The sequence below is a fragment of the Zootoca vivipara genome, chromosome 4, assembly GCF_963506605.1.
Source record: "Zootoca vivipara chromosome 4, rZooViv1.1, whole genome shotgun sequence".
In the NCBI taxonomy this organism is placed as follows: domain Eukaryota; kingdom Metazoa; phylum Chordata; class Lepidosauria; order Squamata; family Lacertidae; genus Zootoca; species Zootoca vivipara.
Genome location: NC_083279.1, coordinates 90,306,592 through 90,332,870, shown reverse-complemented (window position 1 = coordinate 90,332,870; position 26,279 = coordinate 90,306,592). Strand labels below are relative to the sequence as shown.

Below are 26,279 nucleotides of genomic sequence, written 5' to 3'. Positions count from 1 at the left end.
CAGGGGATGTTTTGCATCTTGTTTGTGTTGCTGGTCAAACACCTTGTGTGGGTTGGTTTTTGAAATGACAAAACCCCGCCATATCTGTTCACTGGAGGTCAAAGTGGGATATGGGAACACAACATCTGTCACCTAGAGAAGAACATAAGAACCTACAGCTGGATCAGGCCAGATAAAAAAACAACCCTCATAAATAAGGAAATAGGTGGATAGGAAATCTGCAAAGGGCATGAAAAGCACGGGTACAAATGGGCTGAAAGTCCAAGTCCAGGACCGCCCTGCTTTTGCCTTTTTGCCTTTGAAGGGCAAAAAGGGACAAGAAGCAATTGCAACTTCAGGAAGTAATTTAATTTGCTTATTTTTCATGCGTCTAGTTGGCAGGCTTTGAAATGATTTACTGTAGCCTTTATCACCCACAGGAAGTGCAAAACACAATTTAAAAGAGCTTTAATTCTGTTTTCCTTTTAAGTGGTGTAATTTAGCTCTTCTTATCCTCCAGCCTCTGGGACAAGTTCCAGTTTACAATTCAGTGCCCGGTGCAGCCCATAGCAAAAAAATTAAAAAAATAAAAACTGAAATCAGAATCCAGGACATAGTTAACAAAAGGAGAATTGTGTGGGGGTTTTTTTTTTTTTTGGTCGAGTCCCCTTTCCTTGCTCTGGAACGGCATCAGCTTGTAGTCCTTGCTGCAATTAACCTAGAGTGGTTTCCCAGTATTAAACCATCCCCCTGATAGCTGGGTCTAGTTTGGGGCTGGATCACCAGATCATGTTCCCTGGGCAAACCACAGGAGCTATCTGAGAACATTTGACTTAAAGCATCTTTTATACTGTTCTTCACTCTGTTTAGAATTTCAGGGCTGGGTACCACAACAAAATTGCAACGAAAGAAGAAGACCCTTCAATATTTAAAAATGCAAAGGTTAAAATGCCTGGAAGAATGCAGGAGTTAAGGAGTCCTGCCCAACTTGCTCAACCATGGCTTGTGGCTTAGCACTGCACCCAAACACGGCAGTGGAGTCCTTCCAAGCTCAGATGGCTAGAGAATAGTGCTGTTAAGGCCACAGGTTTGATCCCCATACGGAACAGCTACATACTCCTGCATTGCAAGGACCAGATCAGGCATAGGCAAACTCGGCTCTCCAGATGTTTTGGGAATACAACTCCCATCATCTGAAGGGCTGAGTTTGCCTATGCCTGGACTAGATGATGCTCTGAGCCCCTTCCACCTGTACAATTCTATTATTCTAACAGGGATCGTGCACATAGGCATATCAGGGCGAGAGGGCAGCGAATGCAAGACTAAGAGACTCGGATATTTCATCAGATTTACCTGCTTTAGGGAGTGGGTGGAAGAGGAATGAGAAAAAGCTGTGTTTACTTAGGAACAGAACAACAGACCTCACGAGGATTCCCCCCCCCCCAGTTCAGAAGGAATTCGCTCTAAAATATTCTTAACATATTTCAGATGATTAAAGGGAGAATTCACGGGGGGGGGGGGTTAAAAACTTCTGCCATATGGCTTGAGGGTTTCTTTTGTTGCTGCCGTGGTCGGAAGATAAATAGGCGTTGCTATCCAGTCTAAAGCAACGAGCGTCACCCAAGGGGACTGACGGCTTCCTTCTTTTCCAGGTCGGCCAGTCGCTTTCGGTTGCAAAAGTTATGCGAAAAAGTTATCTACACGGGTAATCGCTTCTGACATGGGCGTGGGTGGAGGAAAGCTATTGTCTTTGTACACACACGGAAAATAAAAGCATGTGTGTGCATCTTTGTGGGTTAGATTTGCTGGCAGAACTCTGCCACGCATCTGCGTCCCCTTGGACTCATTATAAACACACTGCAGAGCCTCGCTCATCGGAAGTTTCCTCGTTGCACCTAATCAGGAGTTAGGTCAGGGGACATTCTCGGTGCAGAAACCAATTCAAAGCTAGGAGGCCAGACACAGAATGAGGTTAAGCAGACAGCAGGGCCCACATTCTCCAAGCCCTTTGTAACAGCGAAACCCTGATTAAAAGGGTATGATATACATTGGCTCTGTAATAGATGCATGCATTCAATTGGCTCTGGGGTCTCCCAGCCCCATTGTCACTGTAAACTTGAAACGAATATTACTTTGAGAAAAGTAAGGTCGGTGTGGCTATCTGCTGATTAAAGGCATTTGAGCTGATTAACCATCTGCTGCTTAGCCAACTCAAGAACTGGACATAATTAAGTGTGCAGATTAGATTAAAGAAATTCAAACCGCTATCAAATTAAGAAAATGTGCATATAACCAAAAACACAAATGCAGGTGCCTTTTTGACGTAGCGCAGAGATGACTTATAATTTAATATACCAAATGAGCTGGATGGGAAATCCACTTACTTTTACGGTATTACAGCAACACAAAAGAATCAGGACAGGATAAGACTCTAAAAGTAACTCGACTCACATCACCCCCCCCCCCCAATTGAAGCTGAGCCCTGGCAGCTTGTGAACTCACAGCTTTGAGTGAGTAATCCATGGTTTAAAACTTGAGATCCTAATTTAGGGAGTTGTTGCTTTCCATCTCACCCCATCTTGCTTTTAGCATTTATCCACTGCCGGGTTGTGGGAACACGATGGTTTGCGGGAGTCTCCCAACACCATTCTGGCACTAAAACCAAAGTTTCAAAGCATTGCTCAAACCTGGATGGCTTTAAAAGCCTCTGGCTTGGCTGGGGCCCAGATCCATTAGGAGCTCCTGAATTGTGCCAACTGGTCATTATAGGAACAACTGTTCAGAAACTGATGCCTGATTTTCCTCTTCTCTCCCTGTCCCTTTCCCCTCACATGCCGTGTTTCTTTTAAGATTGTAAGTCTGCGGGGAGGGCCTGTCTTGCTTTGATTGCCTGTAAGCACTTTTGGGAGTCTTGTTGGCTGAAAAACTGGGTACAAATGCTCTAAATAAATACAGTGGTGCCTCACAAGACGAATTTAATTCGTTCCGCGAGTCAACTCGTTTTGCGAAAAATTCGTCTTTGGAATTTCTTTTTTTTGCCCATAGGAACGCATTAATTAAATTTCAATGCATTCCTATGGGAAACCGCGATTCGCAAGACGAATTTTTCGCAAAACGAATTCGTCTTGTGAGTCACCCATAGAATCGCAAGACGCATTCGTCTTGCGAAAAATTCGTCTTGCAGGGCATTCGTCTTGCGAGGTACCACTGTAAATGGGGTTTAGAGAAACCCATGGACATTAACGGCTACTCGCCACAGAGGCTACATACCACACCTGCAGTGTCTCAGGCAGTATGCCCTTGAAAATATTCCTGCATTGCATGGGGTTGGACTAGATGACCCTTGATGTCCCTTCCAACTCTACAATTCTATGATTCTATGAACATCACAAGTGGAAACTGCAAGTGAGAAGAGCGCTGCTGCATTCAGCTGCTGCTTGTGGGCTTCCCATAGGCATCTAGCTGGCCACGGTGAAGACACAATGTTGAACTAGATGGGCCTTGCCTGATCCATAGAATCATAGAGTTGGAAGGGACCCTGAGGGTCATCTAGTTCAACCCCCTGCAATGTAGGAATCTCAGCTAAAGCATCCATGACACATGACCATCCAACCTCTGCAGTCAAACAGCTCTTACTTGTCAGAAAGTTATTCCTGATGTTTACTTGGAATCTTCTTTCTTGTAACTTGAAGCCATTGGTTTGGGTCCTCCAGAACTGAAAACAACAAGCTTGCTCCATCTTCCATGTGACAGCCCTTGAGATATTTGAAGATGGCTATCGTATCTCCTCTCAGCCTCCTCTTTTCCAGGCTAAACATACCCTACTCCCTCAAGCGTTCCTCATAAGGCTTGGTTCCCAGATCATCTTGGTTGCCCTCCAGCAGAGCTCTTGTTTATTTTCTTGGAAGAATGTTGGAGAAATCCAACAGAAACCCACATTGGCCAACCAGATGCTTGTGAGAAACCCACAAGCAGGTCCCAAGCACAACAGCACTCTCTCCACTCTTGATTCCCAGCATTCAGGCACATAGTGCCTCTAACACAAGTTGCTTTCTATTTGTTGTTGTTTAGTCGTGTCCGACTCTTCGTGACCCCATGGACCATAGCACGCCAGGCACTCCTGTCTTCCACTGCCTCCTGCAGTTTGGTCAGACTCATGTTGGTAGCTTCGAGAACACTGTCCAACCATCTCGTCCTCTGTCGTCCCCTTCTCCTAGTGCCCTCCATCTTTCCCAACATCAGGGTCTTTTCCAGGGAGTCTTCTCTTCTCATGAGGTGGCCAAAGTATTGGAGCCTCAGCTTCACGATCTGTCCTTCCAGTGAGCACTCAGGGCTGATGTCCTTAAGAATGGATAGATTTGATCTTCTTGCAGTCCATGGGACTCTCAAGAGTCTCCTCCAGCACCATAATTCAAAAGCATCTATTCTTCGGCGATCAGCCATCTTTATGGTCCAGCTCTCACTTCCATACATCACTACTGGGAAAACCATAGCTTTAACTATACATACCTTTGTTGGCAAGGTGATGTCTCTGCTTTTTAAGATGCTGTGTAGGTTTGTCATTGCTTTTCTCCCAAGAAGCAGGCGTCTTTTAATTTCGTGACTGCTGTCACCATCTGCAGTGATCAAGGAGCCCAGGAAAGTAAAATCTCTCACGGCCTCCATTTCTTCCCCTTCTATTTGCTTTCTATACAGAATGGCAACCACAGAGTTCTCCAGGTAAAATTGGGAATATTCCCTGCTTGAAATGCTGAGGAGCTGCTGTCAGTCAGTGTAGACAATACTGAAGCTTGATGGGACTCCATGGTCTGAATTGGGAAAATGCCATTTCTTGAATCCTGCATATACTCCACCCACGTGGCTCTGGTTTCCTGATTTCTAACCCGGTTTGCCTCCGTGCACTTTTGAACCAGGCTTTAGTCCCTGACAACAATCCCATGCCAGACGGTAACCATAAATGACGTGGGAATTTAGCAAGCGTGGGACTGCAGAAAACAAAGGACCCCGCACTTTGATGGTAAACTTTGACGAAACCAGAGCAAATGCAATTGGGCATGCGCAACTCTACCACCCATGAGACTCAGTGTTTTAAGAATACCAAACTGCAAATTAGCCACATGACTGCCCGGAGCTTGATCTGCTTACACTCCTGAAAGTTCTCATTCAGCTTTGCAAACCTGTAACTTGTAAATGTTAAATGGGGTCGTTTCTTGCAAAGCAGCCCCACAAGTGACCCTGGAGATATTGCTGGTGACTTGGCAAGGCTTCCCTAGAAAGCTATGGACAGGTAGCATTTGCAAAAAATGCTTTGTTTTTAATGGGGGAAAGGGCCCGGGAGCAATTCTGTCTGCAAGGCACACTCCCATAATAGTAGATGCAAGCGAGTTGCAATTATTCAGTGATAAAGGAACGACGTGTGCTCAGAAGCAGTCACTTCATTATCAGTTCATGTTCATTGCTGCAATAGGTGGGAGGAGCAGAAAGCACCATTGTACCTACTTGAAGGGTCAATTTGCTTGCCCAGTGTAGTCTCTGAATATTGCAGGCTTCACCAGATGGGAGTGTAGCATCTCAGAACATCCAGGGCCATCTGGAATGCTTGAGAAAACTCAACCTATCTGCCTATGCCCACTCTGGATTTCCATGCTTGGTCACACTTCTCTGTGACAAAGAGACAGAACCCAGGAACCGGGTTTTAGATATGTAATGGCTGAGCCTTGACACTAAAGCTAATATCTGGGACAAAGCCCTCATAGACACAACCCCAAATTCCTGAAGCTTTTTGCAGCCGGAACACATCGCACACAAACATGAAATCTGCTCTAACAGCTTGAGATTTTGTAACCCCTTTCATAATCAGTTTCTATTCAGCTAAAAATGAGTCAAGATACCCATTACATACCCCGCAAGTGTCTCAAAAAAGCGGGGACATCCTGTTTTTTTATTGCGTGAGCTTGGGAGCCATTTTGGTTGCTGAGATCTTGCCTGCAGAAAAGTGTTTTTTTTTGGGGGGGGGACACACCATTATCTCATGCAGCACTCCAAAACACACACTTTTGGGGTGCGACCATTTGGGTCCCTGTGATCTCATAGCGCCAAGATCTCACCCTGAAAAAACCACATCTTTGGGGCTTTGTGATCTCGAGCAGATCACATGACTCCCACGGGAACACAGATGGGAAGACATGCGCTTTGGTTTTGGGAGCCCACATGTGGGAGGATATTCCATTACCTTTATGTTTTCTTCAGGCCATGAGTCCAGCATCGTTGCAATATGTCCTTTATCGTGAATGGTAATGAACAGCCCCCTGGAGGAGAAGGGAAAAAAGAACAGAGCAATCGCAGTCTAAGAAAAGTTGCAATGCTCAGAAGTTGCAGTACTGTTTAGGAGGAAGAAAGGACACCTTGGTGTGCAAAAACAAGAAACTGGAGCATCTTTCATGCAAATGTTGAATCAGGAGTGGGGAATCCCAATCTCCCCCCCCCCCCAGCTGATATTTGCAACAATATGGAAGTCTCTACTGGTGCCAGTGAGGGATGCCCTACCAAAGCAGCAAATAGTAGAAGAGTTTTGCTGGCTCTGGCATTTCGAGATACATTCATACCTCTGGATACGAATGCTGCGGGTTGCGTACAACATGGGTTACGAATGCGCTGAACCTGGAAGTAATTGAAAGGGTTACTTCCGGGTTTGGCGGTTTGCGCATGTGCAGAAGCGTCGAATGACGTCATGCGCATGCACAAAAGCGCCGAATCGCGACCCGCCCATGCGCTGAAGCGGAGACACGGGTTGTGTACTGCTCATGTTGCGAACGGATCCCGTTCGCAACCAGAGGTACCACCGCTGTGTGTGTGTGTGTGTGTGTGTGTGTGTGTGTGTGTGTGTGTAATTCTATACCTCTGAGCATATATATACTGCCATTCTTCACTCCTGCTTCCCTTGTTTTTGTTAAATCTGCAAATTCCTGTCTGCTCTGTGTAACACAATGCACGATTTAATGATGCATCCACTCAGCAATACATTAAAAAAAGGACCTTGGATAAGGGATTCATGGTTTTGTTTCCAGTAATGAAAACTCCCCAAAAATGTATGCAATGAAGCATGGGTCTCCAGAGAGCCTTTCCAAGGAGCCACTCCCATTATTCCCATGTTTGCAGATATTCTTTCTGAGATTGCCAAGGCAAGTGCATGAGGCCCTGAAATTTGAAAACCAAACATTCGTAATTGTTTAGCTCTTTTGGGGAAGGCTTAAGCTAACAAGCACTCCTCCTAACAAAGGGCCAGTAATGGCAGAGGACTCTGCCTGAGCCTGCACTTCATTTCTCCAAGCACAGATCATAATTAACCATCCGAGAGGTTGAAGTAATGGCAGTGACTAATTGCTGCTTTTTATGGGTTGGCTCTCGCATGTATGTGCAAAGGCTTGGCTAATTGTTACAGGGTTTTGTTTCTGTTTTTTTTTTAAAAAAACCCTAAGTAGCCAATAATTTATTTCCTCCTGCAAGTACTCTTAATGTGAAGTGGAGGAGAATGGAGAACTAGGCAAGAGAGTCAAGATGGATTTGTCTTGAAATAATTTGCAAGCAGAATGCAGAAGATAATAAGCCGCCTTCCTTTGCTGAGTAACCTTCTTAAGCTGCCATCGCATGTTTTAAGCCAGACCTTCGAATGAGAGCCAAAAGGTGCCATTTCCAAGGCATCTTTATGAATCCACTGCAAAAACACACACCCTTAAACCATGAGGATCTCAAGGGATCAGAAGATGTCAAGTTGTACAGACCCTTCAAGTGTCCCTATTTTTCAGGGACAATCCTGGATTTACAGAAGCCTTCCTGGTTTCTGATGTGATCCCAGAATGTCCCGCTTTTCCTTAGGACACCCTTATTTTCACTGGAGAATTGTTGGAGGGTATGGAGTTATCCGATCCCCGAGCCATCTGAAGGCAGCCCTGTATAGGGAAGTTTTTTTTAATGTTTAATGTTTTGTTAAGTTTTTATATATGTTGGAAGCTGTCCAGAGTGCCTGGGGCAGCCCAGTCAGATGGGCAGCGTATAAATATTATAATTGTTGTTGTTGTTGAATTGGATGTCCCTATTAGAGGATATGGTTGTAAAGATTACAGTGGAACCTCGGTTTACGAACGCGATCTGTTCCACTGAGGTGTTCGTAAACGGAGGCATTCGCTCCCCGAAGGCACGCTTCTGCGCATGCGCGAAGCGCCGATAGAGCTGTGCAGATCGCGTCTGCACATCCGATGCCACGGAACCCAGATGTAAACACTTCCGGGTCCGCGACGTTCGTAAATGGAGGCGTTCGTAATACGGGACTGTTTGTAAACCGAGGTACCACTGTAGTAGTAGTAGTAATAATAATAATAATAATAATAATAATTTTATTATTTATACCCCGCCCATCTGGCTGGGTTTCCCCAACCACTCTGGGCAGCTTGCAATGAAATACTAAAAATACAATAAAATAAAAAAATTCCTTCAGTAGCACCTTAAAGACCAACTAAGTTTTTATTTTGGTATGAGCTTTCGTGTGCATGCACACTTCTTCAGATTCTTCAGTGGTATCTGAAGAAGTGTGCATGCACACGAAAGCTCATACCAAAATAAAATCTTAGTTGGTCTTTAAGGTGCTACTGAAGGAATTTTTTTATTTTACTTCGACCCAGACCAACACGGCTACCTACCTGTAACCAATACAATAAAACATCACACATAAAAAACTTCCCTAAACAGGGCTGCCTTCAGATGTCTTCTAAACATCAGAGAGTTGTTTATTTCCTTGACATCTGATGGGAGGGCGTTCCACAGGCAGGGCGCCACCACCGAGAAGGCCCTCTACCTGGTTCCCTGTAACCTCACTTCTCGCAGGGAGGGAACTCCCAAAAGGCCCTCGGAGCTGGACCTCATAAACTAGCATTTATGGGATATGCACTGCTACGTCTATGCAGTCTTTCTCCCTTTTCACCAATAAAACATTAAGAGGAGCCTGCTGGATCAGGCCAGTGGTCCATCTAGTTCAGCATCTTCGTTCTCACAGTGGCCAACCAGATGTCTGGGACAAACCCACAAACAGGTCCCGAACTCTCCCCATTTGTGATTCCCAGCAACTGGCATCTAGGGGCATACTGCGTTTGACAGTGGAGGTATAGCATTGCCACTTTGGCTAGTAGATGTTGGTCGGGAATGATGGGACACCCAGAAGACATCAGGTTGGGGAAGGCAGCTGTAGCCATGGTTTAAGGTTGGTTAGAGATCCCTGGTTTGTTAGGGAGCAACAAACCACGATCATGGGTTCAAACATTAATGGGAAACTAAGCTTTAATTGTGCCTTCCTGGCTTATTTCTTTTCTTCACCCTGTGTAAGAGCAAAGCAGGAGCGATCAGGGAGCGTGCATCAGAAACCGTGATAAGCGAGAAAGCCAGATTTTATTGTGCCATGCGAATGCAGCCAATGAAGACAAAAGTTTTTTTTGCAATTTGGCTAGAGGTGACGGGTCACATGGGGTGTAGTCTTTGGCAGAAATCATTTAGCTTCTTGAGAGAAATAACTGCTTCAGTGGCTGGAAGCAGATGTATCTGAAGAAAGGAAGCCCTTTTTTTATGAAAGGAAACTAAAGAAGTGGGGGAAAGAATTTTGGCTCCCTTTTCCATAAACATGAAACCCACATATCTCAGGAATGGCTCCCTCCTGTTGCAGCAACCCTCTTCTCATGATCTTTCAATCCAGCTAGCATTTTATTGCCAATGAAGAAAATTGCTAGTCGTAGCACTGTGCTCTCTGTCTGTTCTTGAAATCAGCTTAATGAATGTATTGGGGATAACTAGCTGAGTGTTTCCAGTATATAAACAATGCTGTCTCTGTAAAGGTCCAGCACAGATCTAACTTGCCTGATCATAGTTAGGAGACTATGATCAGGAGGAGACAGGGGGTTTGTGAGTTCCCTCCCTGCTTCATGGATCTTTCAAAATCAGGTTATATGGCAGGATGGGAGGAGTACAGACAGGGGTTTTTGTGTGTGTGTGTGTGGGGGGGGGTATATTCTGCAGCATGTCATTGCCGCAATAACAGTGCACTAGAAATGGATTTATATTAGACCGTCCACGTATCATGCTTTTTATTTGTGGTTCTACAATGTTCCCTCGGGACCATCTTCATGCAAAAACAGATGCTCTGTCACTGAGCTCCAGCCCATTACCATGGAGAATGGGGTTAACAAACTCTTTCCTGTGCCTCAACTCAAACTGGAGTGGGATGGTACCGCTGTCCCTTCAGGCTTTGCAGAACTGGGGGGGAAAGACACAGAATGTCCCTGGTTCAGTCCCAGGCATCTCGTGGTAGAGCTGGGAGAGGTTTCTATCTGAAACTAAAGGGTTCTGGTTTTTTTTGTGTGTGTGGTTTTCCCTAACCTAACCCGTTCTGATTTTGTGAACTGCAGAGATCAGAGAGCCAGCATTATATCCTCACCCAGCCAAATCTGACTGGACAAGAACCTTTCTAAGGAAGGAAGAAAAATGCTTAACACAAACAAGAAGAGCATTATTTCTCAAGTGAAAACTACCCCTTTTAAAAGAGGAAGTTTCTAGGGGGGGTCAAGAAACAGATAATTGGAAAAAGATGTCGTGGGAAGGCAGCTTCCAAAAGAGCGGGAATTATTGGCAGAACCTTTGCAAAGGAAGTCTTGCCTTCTTTGTGAATTAGGAAAACAACTGCACTTTAAGGAGATAGTAGCAGGTGAGGGGAACCCGTGCCTCCCGCCCAGACCTTGTGGGACTCCAGCTCTTATCAGTCCCACCCACCATGACCAACAACCAAGGAACCCCCTAAGGAAGAAGGCTCAGAGCCCGGGAAGCAGTGGTGGGACTATGATGAGTGGTCAGAGGGAGAAGAGGAGGAGTCAGGAGCTGAAGAGGGAACAGGGCTTAGTGAGAAGGGAGAGTCTGTGGCAGAGAGAAGTCCAGAATCAGACACAGAAGCTGAAGCAGTGGAGAGGGATGAGGGAGGACAAGAGGCAGAGATGAGTCAGGCTGATGCAGAGTCACAGATGTCTCCCCCTCCTGCTGCAACAAGCTTCCCTTCCCCCCTGGTCTCCCAGAACCAGAAGAGGCATGAAGAGGGAAGAGCAGAGACACACACACAGGCACAAGTCTCAGATTGCTTAGGAAGGACCCAGGAGAGTAAGAGACTTGGGCAGCTGTGGGGAGGCGGGGACCTTCAGTCTCCACAACTGCCTCACAGGGGCAAGACCCACCAAGAAGAATTGCTGTGCTCATTAGGCCTGGCACTCCTTGTTTCTTCTAATAAAGAGCTAACTTCACTTAATCAGTGTGTTTTATTGCTGGCTCACTCCTGAGAAGTGAGGACGTATTCAATGACGTAGCAAAAGTTTAAGAAGAATGTGAAACAAATCCAGTACATCCCAACGTGGGGCTTGGACTCAGAACCCTGAGATTAAGGGTTTCGTGCTCCACCAATGGAGAGTTGCCCATCTCGTCCAGCACTTTGTTCTCTCAGTAGCCAACCAGATGCCACTCCTGGAAAGCTTGCAAGCTGAATCCGAGCGCAACAGCGCTCTTCCTAGCTGTGATTCCCAGCAACTGGAATCTGATAGTACTGTCCTATCTCAACCGGGACGATGTTTCACAGAACAGCATAGCTGCCAAGTTATCCCTTATTTTAAGGGATTTTCCCTTATGCTGAATAGGCTTCCTCGTGAGAAAAGGGAAAACTTGGCAGCTATGGAACAGGGGCAACCACAGTGAAGGCCCCACTACAATGAAATGGGCTTCTGATATTTTAGGGAGCTAGAGGGTAAATCCTCCTGCAGAATGCAGTCACCTAGTGCCTTCAAAAGTTAGCTCCCCTACCCCTACTTGACCTTTCCTTGTAAAAGGAAGCAGGACAAAGCTGCTGGCAGGCTGATTGACAGCTCCAGTTAAGGGCTCTTTGGCTGTCCTAAACCTGCCAATCTAGACCACCTTTGCCTTGCTCTGCCCTCACTCTTGCTAAGTTTGCCACCCAGGGTCTGCAGGCATGGTTCACATGTGTAGCAATTTCTGGCTCCTGACTCAGCAAAAAGGCATTTGCTGAACCAGCCCTCATGACAAACCACACAGCAAACTCTGTTTACCCCCAAGGGTTGAACAGCAAGACAACAAGAATCTTAAAGGTTATGGAACTGACGGAGGAGGGCTAAAGTGAGAATGTTTTCGCAGTTAAATTTAGCTAGATTGCACTGTCCTGTTCTTGAACAAAACTACTCTTGTTTTGCAGGAATTCTCCCCCAGCATGCCATTAAACAAATACATAGCTGCATCATTTGATCAAGAATCGCGAAGGCTGTTTCTTTTTTTCTTGAGGGCCACCCACATTAAGAGGCGTACCAATGACAAAAGGAGCATTCGTTTTCAATTAAGCGTGGGGGGGGGAGGCACAATGATGGGGTAAGAGAGATAAAAATAGTCCCGTCTACTCACCGAGGCCTTCTGAAAGCCAGCCCATACTGCTGACAGGCCAAGCCGACGGTGGGAGTGTATACTATAGGCATGAATCTTTCTATGTCCGATGTGAGGACCCGGTAGAACAGCTTCTCATTTCGATCTTGGAGCGTCATAAGGATGATATACCTGCCGAGGGCAGCGGGAGGTGGGAGGGGGGACAGAGAGGTGGAAGAAAAGCATGAGGAAAAGAAGGACATTGTTGATGCCAAGCAGAAGCAACAGAGCCAGTTCTCTGCCAGATTTTTTTTGGGGGGGGGGGAAACGTCCGCCATCTCAATCCATGCTTCTTATAGCTGCTATTAGGCAAGAGGTCCCATGTTCAATCTCTGGTACCCCCAGGTAGGGCTAAGAGAGCCTTACTCCAAGGTAAGTGAGCACAGGACTGCAGCCTAAGCGTCCAAGTAGGCAGAGCTCCTTGCCCCTCCCCAATCCTCGGAAAACCAAAGCAAATTACAGAGAGATGTAAAGATGGTAGGACAAATTATGCAAAGCAAGAGAAGCCGTAGCTTCTGTGCAATTTTATTGATTTATTATTAACTCCTCTGGTGAGGAATACAGAGCTATTGGTGTTGGAGAAGGGGTCGCAAGAGTACAGTGCATGAGGCCATGTGAGATCAAGGTGAATTTAAAGAGGGAAAGTGATGGCAACTCCCCAAGCAATATTGAGGATATGGTAGGGGGATTGTCCCCATTTCATTTCAGGCTGGAAGCAGAAACACTGGCTGCATTGAAAGCAACTACCCTTTCCTACTCTACTTCCCCCGCAATACGCTAGTGTATAAAGCCCTAAATCACTTAGGCCCCAAATATCCGTAAGACCACCTCCTTCCCTAGAGACCACCCCCTTCCTTTTGGGTGTTGCGATCAGCAGAGGAGGTCCTCTTTGCAGTTCCAACACCCTTAGAAACCTGGGGTGGTGTTGGCCCAGGAGAAGGCCTTCTCTGTGGTAGCCCCTAAGTTGGGGAACTCTCTCCTCAAAGAGGTGCACCTGGGACCTTCATTGCACAACTTTCATAGTATGCAGAAGCATAGCTGCCAAGTTCTCCCTTTTTTTAAGGGAAATTCCCTTATGCTGAATAGGCTTCCTCGTGAGAAAAGGGAAAACTTGGCAGCTATGTGCAGAAGGCGCACCTATTTATCCTGATCTTTGAGATATATTTGTTCCCTGAGATATATATGTTTGAACCCACTCTAGTTGCATTTGCAATTTCTTTTAAACTGTGACCCATCCTGGAACCTTCTGTCAACCACCTGCTATTGCAAACAATGTAAGGCATGCAGTCATATTGCAAGTTTCTTCGCCACCCGCAGAGTCCTTCGGGGTGAGCAACCTTATTTTCCGCACATCCTTCCTAATGTTTAGCTCTGGCCACATCCCCTTGTCCGGCGCTCTTGCCTCACACCTTGCTTACTTGTCTAGGTCGCTGGATTTGGTCTCGTAGCTTTTGAGGACGCGGAGAACTTGAACGTCTTGGCTCAGGAAGCAAGGAGGGAGCAGGCCATGGATTCCCAGCTGCAGCCTCTCTTCGAGGGTAAAGGCCATTCCCTAGGAAGGAAGAGAGGATGTGTTGAAGCAGTTATGGAATGGATAGCCTCTCTTAACAGAAAGGAAGTATTATTAGATTTCCACTTTGGTGGACTCTCTTTGGGATGTGCCACAAAGAAGAAGAACTTCTAGGGAGGCATTTTGAGTCCTCCACCCCTCTTGCATTCTCACAGCAACCCTGTGAGGTGAGATTCACAAAATGTGTAAGGGTATGCGTACCCCTGCATATCCACAGTCAAAGGCAGCAATGCTTCTGAATACCAGTTGCTGGAAACCACAGGAGGGGAGAGTGCTTTGTTAGCAGATTCAGCTGCACACAACCTTCCTCTGAGCCAGCCCGTGCTACAGGGATGACTAAACAGATCGAGATGGGCGTGCCAAAAATAATATTGCTTTCATTTAAGTTATTGCATTGGAATATTGAGAAATGAAACATACACATTTTTTTTTAAAGAACCCATTTGAAAAGGTTTCCAGGAGGTGGCGTGACTCATGGCTTCCAAATAACAACAAACAATTCGAGTGTCTTGAACAGCATGTGGTAACCTATCAGGCTGAACCCGAGAAAAATATTTTCATTCAAGTACAGTCATACCTTGGTTTAGGTATGCTTCGGTTTGAGTACTTTCAGTTTAAGTACTCCGTGGACCCAGTACTCCACCGCGTGCGCCCAGTACTCCACCGCGTGCGCATGCGCATAAACGATCTGCGCACGCGCGCTATCCCCGCTCAGATTAAGTACTTTTCAGGGTGCGAATGGCACCCCGGAACCAATTAAGTACTTAACCTGTGGTACCACTGTATTGGCTTTGATTTATGTTCCATGGCAACCATCGCAGACAATTTGCAACACTGATTTATTTATTTAAAAAACTCAGAACCTGTGTGTCTTCTCTGAAGAAACCCTTATTTGAAACTCTGGTGAGCCGCTGCCAGTCAGTGCAGACAATATTGAGATAAGCAGACCAATGTCCCGACTTTGTATAGGGCAGATTCCTATGTTCCTATGTGAATTTCAGTGCCTTACATTCTAACTGGAGGCAGCGCCACGCAGCTCCCAACACCTGCCAGCGGAGCTGTGGCAGTTCACAGCCACAAGTGGCCCAGCCACTGCTAGATTTGGGTTGACAAGCAGCGTGCAAGGCATCTCTTTTATGCAGGCCAGACATACCTCAGGCATCCAGCCATAAAGAAAAACTCGAGAGGCCAGTGAGAGCTAGTGCCATATGCTTCCTCCACTGTTGGAGGCCATATATATGAAAGGATGTCATATGGAGGAGGGAGAAAGATTGTTTTCTGCTGCTCCAGAGAAGTGGACACGGAGCAATGGATTCAAACTTCAAGAAAGAAGATTCCACCTAAACATTAGGAAGAACTTCCTGACAGTAAGAGCTGTTCGGCAGTGGAATTTGCTACCAAGGAGTGTGGTGGAGTCTCCTTCTTTGGAGGTCTTTAAACAGAGGCTTGACAGGCATATGTCAGGAATGCTTTGATGGTGTTTCCTGCTTGGCAGGGGGTTGGACTGGATTGCCCTTGTGGTCTCTTCCAACTCTATGATTCTGTGATTCTATATGACTCTGAATACCAGTTGCTGGGAATCAAAAGTGCAGAGAGCAGTGACGTGTGGCCAATGGACTGGGGGACTGGGCTATTCCCCTAAATGTTTCCAGTAAATTAGAGTATTAAAGTATTAAAGCCTGGTGCCTCTTTCCCAAAGCGCAGGAAGCTTCTACCCAACTTAGGGAGGGAGGCATGATGCTCCAACAAGGTCCAAGAGTCCTTTCATCAATTTCCCAAAGCCTGCCCAACTGGGAGAGACCCTAGTCTGAAACCATGGAAAGTTGCTGCCAGCCAAGGTATTTAACTTGATGAGCTGATGGTCTGACTTGGTTGGAGGCAGCTTTGAGTGTTCTTGTGCTAACCACTCAACAACCAAAAGCCCTCGCACCTCAAGCAGAATATTTCCTAGCCCTGCCGCTTGAGATTCCTTGGCTGGAGATGGTTTCATTCCCAACGGGCAAATCCTGTTAACATCTACGATCTACGAATCTGAGGCCCTGGAGCCTGGACGACTGCCGATGCCAAAGGGAAATATCATAAATGGCAAGGAATCGGTTTTCCTGTGGTGATTTCCTGACGAAGCTATTTAAATTCTGCAAATGCCGACACAAAGTGTTCTGTGCGTCAGAAGAGGAGCGGAGCCAAGCCTGAGAGGTGAACTTTGCTCCCTTTTGACCTTGCGCTCCAAACAAATAACTCAGCAAGAGTCCAGATAATGTGCCTCAGCCAACTATGGGTGATGCCAACCGCATGAAGGAAGGAGGAGAAATGGTCCCAAACCTATTAAAAATCAGTCACATGGTTCCTGACTAGCTATCCACTCTGGTCGATGTCAGAAGCACATGTTGGAGGCTTCTGGGCACTCAGCAAGCACAAGTACATTAGGGTAAGAATCACTCAGCTGCAAAAGAAGAAGATAGAGAGACGTTTATCAGTTTTTTACCAAGCCAGGCCCATTGGCCCATCTACCTCAGTATTGTCTACACTGACTGACAGCAGCTCTCCAGGGTTTCCGGAAGCCCATGCAAAGCAGATGCTCTAACCACTGAGTTATGGCCTTTCCCAAAGACAAGAACCCAGGGCCTGTCAACGAAGCTGAATTTTGGAGGGTTTTGGACAGGAGAGAGGTGCACTGCTTTACACAGCGCATAGCCAAATTGGACGAACTCATGGAGAATAAAGCAATGCTCTACGGGGCTAATTCAGGGGTAGGCAATCTAAGGCCCATGGGTCACAAGCACCCCACGGGGGTTGTTTAACCGGCCCACAAGTCGCCCCTAAACTGAGCCGCCCACTCGGCGAGTCCTCACGCGCTGGACTAAACCGGCGCGGGGACTCGCTTTTGCAGCACCAGAAATCGCGTCTGTGCATGCGCAGATGCCAGAAATCGCATCTGCGCCGACACTGGAAATCGGGTCTGCGCCAACGCAGATGTTGGAAATCGTGGGCGTGGGCGCAATCCGGCCCACGGAGGGATCTCCGCTGGAGTGAACCGGCCCAGGCAAGGTAAACCTTGCCAACCCCTGGGCTAATTCAAGGAATGTTGGAAGTAGACTAATAGCTGCTGATAACCTCTCTCCCCCCCCCACTTTTCTTTCAACAGTTATTTATTGGTTTTTCAACAAATACAAATACAAGAACCATCAAACACTTATCAAGCAGTACATCTAATGGTCTTTGTTCTATCCATTGACTCTAGACATAAGCTTACATGTTCAACCATATTACCTAACATAACCTCCCCGCTGCAAATATTGAGCGGTTGTTGTATCGTGGTCTTGATTTTGTTCATTCACATACCGGTAGTTAAAGAAAGGGGTGTTCCATGTTTGTTGGAAGGTGTCTTTATTTGTTATGCCTTCAATTGCCCTCCTGTGTCTGGTGAGACGCTCGGACATTGTGGCATCCCATATATTATTTTTCCGTATGTTCATGAGAGGGTTTCTGGACCACTCCCTCCCTTAAAGCCATCTCTGCTCGCTCAAAGTCAGTCTCTGATAACCTCCACAGAGAGGTCTATGACTGTAATAAAGATCTGGATTGTATGACCTCAGTTAATTTGTTTATTCCACTTTAAAAACCATCCGCGTTGGGCCTTTGGCCTGATCCAGTGGGCCTTTTTTTACGAGTTGAGCTATCTCAAATTGCCTCAGCTGGTGAGTTTTATATTTCTGAGGCTTAACTAACAAGACTACAGGGCGGCTTTCCTCAGCCCACGTGAAAACATCTCCTTAGAGATGGGGGCATCCACTGATTATTGCGCCTCCTCCCTCAACCTGCCCCAAATCTTCACTTTTGGCTTTCTCGAAGGCTGACAAAGGGCTCAGTGTCCTCCTGCCTGTTTAAAGAAAATAGGCAAATGTATTCCAGGTCAGTCTCAGCGACAAAGAGAGATCCTTCTGTGTTTCTCCTGATGCCTGCCAAATTACATGAAAAGTTAGTTGCGGGAAACAATTCCCTTTTTTAAAATATACAATGCGATTCTTTCAGTGACGTTCTTATTGAGGACTCCCTTTCTTCTTCTTCTTCTTCCTCAAGGCTCTTCGTTTCCAGTTAAGCCACCAAAGAAATGGAGGAATAATGACCTTTCTATAGGCCATTTGCCTCTGTTTCGGACATAAATTAAGGCACGTTATTCATTTGGTGCCTCGGAAACGACAACCAGCTTTTCTCTCCGTTTAACCAGGCCTCTGCACATAGGCGAAACATATGGTACCCAAAGCCTGATCTTAATTACACATGGGAGCGGTAAACCCTTTTGTGTTCACTTGGACCACAAAATGGCCACACTCCAAAGCAGGCCATTTGCTAAGGACCCCGCTGCTTGATTCATTCCGTAAACCGAGACTTCTGTTTTATAAAGGAGGCTGAAAGGAAAGGAAAGGAAAGGAAGAGAGAGAGAGAGAGAGAGAGAGAGAGAGAGAGAGAGAGAGAGAGCAGAAAGCTTCTAATGGCATCTTCTCCTACAGCATACAAAATACCGGTATTAAGGGCTGAAAGGTAACTCTGTTCTGGAAAAATCCTCGATATTTGCAGATAATACTGGAACCCTAAATGGCAAGGATAATTCCATTTCTGAGTTAAGGGTTATCTCTCTTATTAGTAAGTCAGTTAAACCAGGGTGGTGGAGGTGTTGCTCATCAACCAGGCAGAGTGTCATTATCTTTACTGAGGTAACTCGTGTTCTGACTGGCTATGCAGTTCTGAGGGAGTTTTCCTCTGTATGTTTGGTTGACTGTCCCCCTCCAATGTAGAAGGCCTGACCCATGTGAAAGACAAAAATTCTCTGCTCCTTTCTCCTCAAATTATGCATGGTTTTTTTATTCAGTTTGCTCTGTAAAGTGCACCAAATAAGTAGCTCTGCTTGTGGAAACCTGCACAACTGCATCCACTAGCACAATGGGGCTTTTGCCCCTCTTTATCTCTCCCCCCCATTGCCTCCTCTAGATTGGTGGGAGGGGGGATTCAGGAGAAGCCCCTAAACAGTATGTATGGGGAAGAGAGGGGAGGTGGTTCCATGAAACAAGCCGAAATGCTGGTGCTGATCGCAACGCTGAATTCTTCCCAGTGTTATCAGGACTTTCCTCCGCATTATTTAATTGACGTCGTTGACAAGCCAATGAATCTGAATTGTGGGAGAATCGGGATGGCCCCAAATAAGGACCGTTTCACGCAGTGAATAGTTAAACTATGCAATTTGCTACCAGGTATTAGGGACCTGAGTTGTTCAGGAATGAAACGTGAGCCCCTTGAATTTGGCCTGGAAACCAACTGGCAGCTAATCTCCGGGGAGCAATAGTGGAAGAGGGCTAGTGGTCTAAGCCCTGCCTCCCATAAGCCTTTGCTTTGGCACTGTGGGGGGAGAGGAAGCTGAACAAGACTAGCTCTCAGTCTGATCCAACAGTGTGTGGACCATCCTTGATGACTAGCAAAGGCCTTTCTTACTTCTGCAAAGAGGTGCTTCTAAAGCCTAATGCTGAACTGCTCAGAGATAGCTCAGTTGGAAGAGCCTGAGATTCTTAATCTCAGGGTCATGAGTTTGAACCCCACACTGGGCAAAAGATTCCTGTATTGCAGGGGGTTGGACTAGATGACCCTCATGGTCCCTTCCAACCCTACAGTTATTTGATTCTTGTGCTCCATAAATTGGCCTAAAGAAAAGAAGCTCTGGTACAAAATAACACACACACACACGCACATGCACACGCACAGTCTCTTAGAAGGAGTGGTGAGCCTATTGAACAAACAAACGAAAACCACAGTTGGAAAGGGTGGGGAAGGCGCGTCAGGAGGGGGGCATACAAAAGCAGTACAAAGTGTTGATCATCACAAAAATGTTCCCAAAAACCAAGCGGGAAAAGACGATTAAAAATAAAGTTGGCATGCAAAAGGGATGGGCAACCAACTGTGAGCAGCACATCATAAAAAGCATTGTTAGGGCAGCAGTTCACAGGTCCGCAAACATGAGGCATCTGCATCCTGGAAAGCGTTGCCCAAACATCTACAAATAAAGCAGCCTTGAGGGTTACATGAGGATTTAAAATCAGGATCAGCTGCGGCCCCAACTCCTTAACCACCAGATCTCACCCCATGGCCTGCTGCTAGTCTGGCCCCATCAAGAGGACTGGAACCTTTAAAATAGGAAACAGACATCATATTGATTTCCCTGGCTTATATTGTGGTTGCATTCTTATCGGCGCAGGGCTGATAGAAACTTTGGGGATACGGGTGAGAAAGACGATTGGGGCGATGGAATGGGAGGGAAAGGTTAAACACACCCTCCCCAAGAGATAGAGCTCAAATCAGAACCAGAGCACACACCCACACACCCACAACAGGGGTGTGCTGCTTTGAGAGTTAACAACAAGACAGAGGACATGAGATGCGACTACAGACCACAGTCTATTCCAGACCTCAGCAAGCCTAGTGTGGCAAACCTGAATTATCCAATCGAGCTAGCTAGGTACAGTGTAGAACTTTCAAGTTGGGCTCATTTCCTTAACTTAGATGAGATTTTGCATCTTTCCTCTACCACCCTAAAGGGGCCACTTCTGGTCTCTGCTTCACTTAACCCTCTTCCCCACCCGCACCCCATGCAATCTGGAAAATAACGCGTTTGCTTTCCTTTTATATTTCACCAGGGGGAAAAGAAAAGAAACATCGTTCATTTTATTCTCCGTATATCTGGCATGTCTGCTGCATGACTCAGGCATGGAAGTGCTCTATAAATGAACTCCTCCTCTGTTCGTAATGTTAATATTTTCCGACATCTTTATTCATTACGCTGCTCCCTTTCGCCCTCCTCCACACACACAGGATTTTCCATTTTCATCCCAACACTGAACAGTTTGTCTTGCCACCTGGGAAACAGACCACAACAACCCACAATGCCCTAGTCATTCAGCTTTCGTTCCATACCGCTGTCAGGTTACTGGACAAATAATCCCTTGCTGGCACTTACTGTTTTTGCAACACTAGGCAGTGAGAGGAAGCCACCTTGGGCAGCAGATGCCTGTAAGTTGTTGTTGCTGCTGCTGTGTGTGGCATGCAGCCTGCCTTGTCCCCGTCCCCCCACCCTATAAGCTAGCCTGCTGCCCTCAGGTGTGGTAGAGGAAACTTCTCTTTGGACAGGGTTCTAGGAAGATGCCATCGCCAATCTGGTCAGCTTCTGCACTTGGGCCAGAGGGCAGCTGGCTGCCATCTTTTCCTTTGCCTCAGGCAGCAAAGCATATTGGACCAACCCTGTCCCAGTCAGGGCTCATCTCAAGGGCTGTCCCGTGGAAAAGGGAGCAAGCTTGTTTTCTCCTGCTCCTGATGGTAGGACTCGAACCAGTGGCTTCAAATTAGAAGGAAGGAGATTCCAACTAAACATAAGGAAGAACTTTCTGACAGTAAGAGCTGTTTGACAGTGAACAGTCTCCCTCGGGAGATTGTAGACTCTCTTTCCTTGGAGGTTTTTAAGCAGAGGTTGAGTGGTCCTGGATGCTTTTGTTGAGATTCCTGCATTGCAGGGGGTTGGACTAGATGACCCTTGGGGTACCTTCCAACTCTACAATCCTACGATTGTACATATGAGTCCAAGTCTTTACATGTAAAGCATGTGTCCAGAGGAGGGCAACCAAAATGGTCAAAGGCCTGGAAATGATGCCTTATGAGGAACGGCTTAGGGAGCTGGGTATGTTTAGCCTGGAGAAGAGAAGGTTAAGGGGTGATATGATAGCCATGTTCAAATATATAAAAGGATGTCATATAGAAGAGGGTGAAAGGTTGTTTTCTGCTGCTCCAGAGAAGCGGACACGGAGCAATGGATTCAAGCTACAAGAAAGAAGATTCCACCTAAACATTAGGAAGAACTTCCTGAAAGTAAGAGCTGTTCGACAGTGGAATTTGCTGCCAAGGAGTGTGGTGGAGTCTCCTTATTTAGAGGTCTTTAAGCGGAGGCTTGACAGCCATCTGTCAGGAATGCTTTGATGGTGTTTCCTGCTTGGCAGGGGGTTGGACTAGATGCCCCTTGTGGTCTCTTCCAACTCTATGATTATATGATTCTAAGATACAACAGGGCTGGCTGACTTTATGCCCTCCAGATGATGTTGGAACTCCAGCTTCCATCCACCAGCATGGCCAATGGCCAAGGATGATGGGAGTTGTGGTCTTGTAATAGCTGCAAGGCCACAGGTTTGCCACCCCTTGTAGACAAGGGGCTGGCAACGCCAACCCTGCCGTGTGGGAATCCCTTGCAGACAACCACAGTGCCTGAAGACAGTCCGGTCATGTATCCACATGCCTTCATCTTCCCCAGCTGCAACAAAACATCTCTCTCCCACATCAGTCTCTACAGCCACAGCAGGTGCCAAAACTCTCCAATGGCCTGACTTCACCTCCAAAGGCGCTCTTCTCTATTGTCTCCCGAAGCAGAAGGATGCCAGACATTCACTAATGTACAAAGCTGTCTTATACCGTCAGTTTACATTGGGGGCTGACTTCTTCTGAGTCAGACCATTAGTGCATTGAGCTCAGTACTGCCTACACTGACTGGCAGAGGCTCTCTAAGGTTTCAGGTAGCCCTAGCTGGAGATCCCAGGGATTAAACCCGGGACTTGCTGAAAAGTCCCCTGTGCTATGTCCCTGTGCTATAAAGCTAAAGGAGGAAAACTTCAGGGCACACAAAGATTTGGCACATGTAGACCTGGAGCTTGCAGGTCAGAGGATAAACATTGGCTGTAATTAGGAAGTCAAACCAGATCCTGATTGTTAATGGACTTGCTGGCTGTCCAGGTTAATTTCAAAGCTTTCCTGCTCGCTTCTCCCAGGGGATGTCTGGGTTTGGATCTAACATAGCTGATGAAAAATGACAGGAAATGTTTCCTTGGGGTGTATCTACTCATAGGAAATATGTTAATAGTGCTGTCCATCACCACTGGGAAACACAAAACTAGGCCCCCGAGGCTCCCAGGCCTGCAATAAAAATCGTTCACGTGCAGCTTCAACTGTGAAAAAGCAGTGAATTATCTGGGTGTTGTTCATCTTGTTCGCAAATTTTGACGAGGAAATCAAACATGTTCAGGCGTCACCTGCCATAGTAAAAGAGGGCTGGTATACTAATTTAGGGGAGGTGAAAACAATGCTGGTTTAACACTGTCTAGGAAGTTAAAAAATGCTTATGAGTCAGTGCATAGCGACCTCATCACCAATCAGTAACCCTATATTACAAACAGGGATGGGTGTGTATTCAGCATCCTGGAAACACACAAGATTCTAGCACTTCTGACACCGATGCAATGTACATTTTTCTCCCTCTCCTCCCCTGCACACTTGAAAAGATTCAAGTACACACAAGACTGATGTTCCATTGGCATCAACCCAATATGGGCCTTCTAGGAGGTTGTTTTGCATTTGTGGAAATTCTTTCTTCTTTGGTGATCACTCGTAGCCGAGTACGATTGTCTTCCATAAACACGGTTTTAACAATGAGTCCATAAGTGACTGTGGAGGCCAATTCTGGATCCACACATCCTTCCACAGTGGGGACATTGGTTCCCGGGTGGGAGTTGATTCCAGTGAGGGTTTGCCAAGCATGCCTTCCTCTTAGCACGTTTCTCCCTTGCATCCTGAGTTCGAGTGTCTTCAAAGTCCATGTCACCTTTGGTAAAGGCTGTTCTCCAACTGGAGCGCTCGCAGGCCATTTGTGGAACACCATCCCTCGTGAGGTGTTTCTGTCTCCCATGTTATTGACTTTCAGGAGAATTCTTCTCTTTTTTTTCTTTCCAAAATTCTGTTACTCAGGTATTTTAATAGATACTGGCCACATCAGCCGGGAAATTAATAACTGTGAGGGTATGCGGTTGCTTTTTAACGGTTTTTAAAGATGTTCTAAAGTGTTAGATATGTTTTTAGTAATAACATTTTGATGTTTGCCACCCTGGGCTCCTTTGGGAAGAATGCTAGGCTTGCCATGCGTCAGGAAAATTCCCAACATGTCCGGATGTCATGGCAAAATTATGGAAAAAGCAGCGCAAACAGCTCCAAAATCACTATTTTTGGGGGAGTGCAGCAAATTTGGTGGTCTCCTAAACAAAGCTCAGCAACTTTGCGGGTGTCAATAACTTTACTTTCTTAAATACATGCTTGTTTTCTCCTGCTCTGGAGGGTAGGACTTGAACCAATGGCCTCAAGTTACAAGAAAGGAGATTCTGGCTAAACATCAATAAGAGCTTTCTAACAGTAAGTTATTCAACAGTGGGACAGTCTCCCTTGGGAGGTTGTGGACTCCTTGGAGGTTTTTCAGCAAAGGTTGGATGGTCATCTGTCATGGATGCTTTAGCTGAGATTCCTGCATTGCAGGGGGTTGTACTAGATGACCATAGGGGTCCCTTCCAACTCTAAGATTCTATTATTCTATGAAATAATAATGTAGTAGAATGCTTCCTGGACTGAATCTCATTAGGTTGCAGGCGAAGGAATTGCATTCTTAATGTATTCCCCTTTCTTTCTTTCTTTCTTTCTTTCTTTCTTTCTTTTTCTCTTTCTTTCTTTCTTTCTTTCTTTCTTTCTTTCTTTCTTTCTTTCGAGAGCCAGTGTGGTGGAGTGGTTGAGGGCGGTAGACTCGTAATCTGGGGAACCCGGTTCGTGTCTCCGCTCCTCTACATGCAGCTGCTGGGTGACCTTGGGCTAGTCACACTTATCTGAAGTCTCTCAGCCCCACTCACCTCACAGAGTGTTTGTTGTGGGGGAGGAAGGGAAAGGAGAATGTTAGCCGCTTTGAGACTCCTTCGGGTAGTGATAAAGCGGGACATCAAATCCAAACTCTTCTTCTTCTTTCTTTTTTAAAGAACATCCAACTGTGTATTTGTGTGTAAAAAAACCTAGCATGTCAGGCATTAAACTTCACCATCTCTCTGATATAGTAGCTTTGTTTAAGAGTAAATTTTATTTTATTTGTTTCAGTGAAGGCTCATCCATACGTGTCACCCTCCAATTGCAGCTTCAAGTGGTACAGTCAAAAAAAGAGCTGTATCATGTGAGAGCAATTTGGTTCTATAAAAAGGGTCCATACGAAAACACAAGACTCCATAGGGGAAAAACAACTTACTTATTGTCCTACTTATTGCCTGAACAATATTGCTTAACAGCAAGAGAGGGCTCTCAAATTGGCTTACAGCTAAAATCCGCACAAAAGTACAATATAATTAAGGCTATGGTGAGAAGGGGCAAGTCTCTTCTGGGTATTTAAAGGGTAAGACTGCCACAGGGTTTTTAAAAATATCATTTCAAAATGCTTTCAAGATCTCAATTTCTTCCTAAGAAACAAATGAAGAAGTGTAGTTTGATATTCTCATGCTCTGAAGAGTGGCATGGACAGTATTAGTCAGAACAGCCCACTAGCCTCGCTGGAAACAATTCGGAAAAGGTTACAGTGATGACACCATGGGAAAAGAATTACAAGCTTCTTTCAAAAGGAATATTTCAAACCAGAATGGAGCTGGATCACTAAATGACCCAGTCAGCTGTAATCTTGCATGGGCATATCACTGAACATCCATCCCTGCAAATGGATATTCAGGAAATGTAATACTTTATGGAGAGAAACCTTCTATTAGCAATGTCCAGGGGTAAGGGCTGATTCCTATGTAGCCCAACTGATACCATCTGTACACAAGTGATATATATCAGCTTGAAGAAAACCTAGTTTTCTCTTCTCCCTTTAACTGGCAGCTCACCTAATGAGAACTGAGCAGGTTTAGTTGTTGGAGAAAAGCAAATACATTTCCTTTTTCTTGAGTTTGTAGTTAATGCACATGTTACTTTAAACCACATGAAAGCACTGTTTGTGAAGCTCCACCTCTAAAAGCTAAGCCAGTTTGTTTGCTGTTCACACCTGATAAGCTGTCTACTGCTTTCTCTCTCTCATCTCCGCTCATCTTGTAAATAGTTCCTGCATGAATAAAACCTTCGAACTCCAGAAACTGTAAGTGATTATTCCAATTTAATTTACGCAACCTGTGACCTGGAGCATCTGGTGGTGGGGTTCCGAATGGAGTACCCTGGAAAGGGGTGTGGCTGGAGCACTGAACAGAAGCACTGAACAGGAACAGCCCACACCGCAACATTTTGTTATGGGTCCCACTTAAGAACATAAGAAGAGCCCAACTCCTGGATCAGGCCAAAGGCCCATCTAGTCTAGTCC

The 26,279-nt window shown here is 46.0% G+C and overlaps 1 protein-coding gene across 1 annotated transcript in view; it reads right to left on the bottom strand.

The window, feature by feature from the left end:
- The window catches only part of ME3 (malic enzyme 3), an 84,863-nt gene that overhangs the window by 37,310 nt on the left and 21,274 nt on the right, over positions 1-26,279 (bottom strand). The window contains exons 4-6 of the mRNA XM_035114891.2: positions 13,902-14,035; positions 12,466-12,615; positions 6,212-6,287 (exon numbers count right to left, since the gene is read on the bottom strand). Of these exons, the coding sequence (XP_034970782.2) occupies positions 6,212-6,287; positions 12,466-12,615; positions 13,902-14,035 (360 nt within the window). The remainder of the gene's footprint in view (positions 1-6,211; positions 6,288-12,465; positions 12,616-13,901; positions 14,036-26,279) is intronic.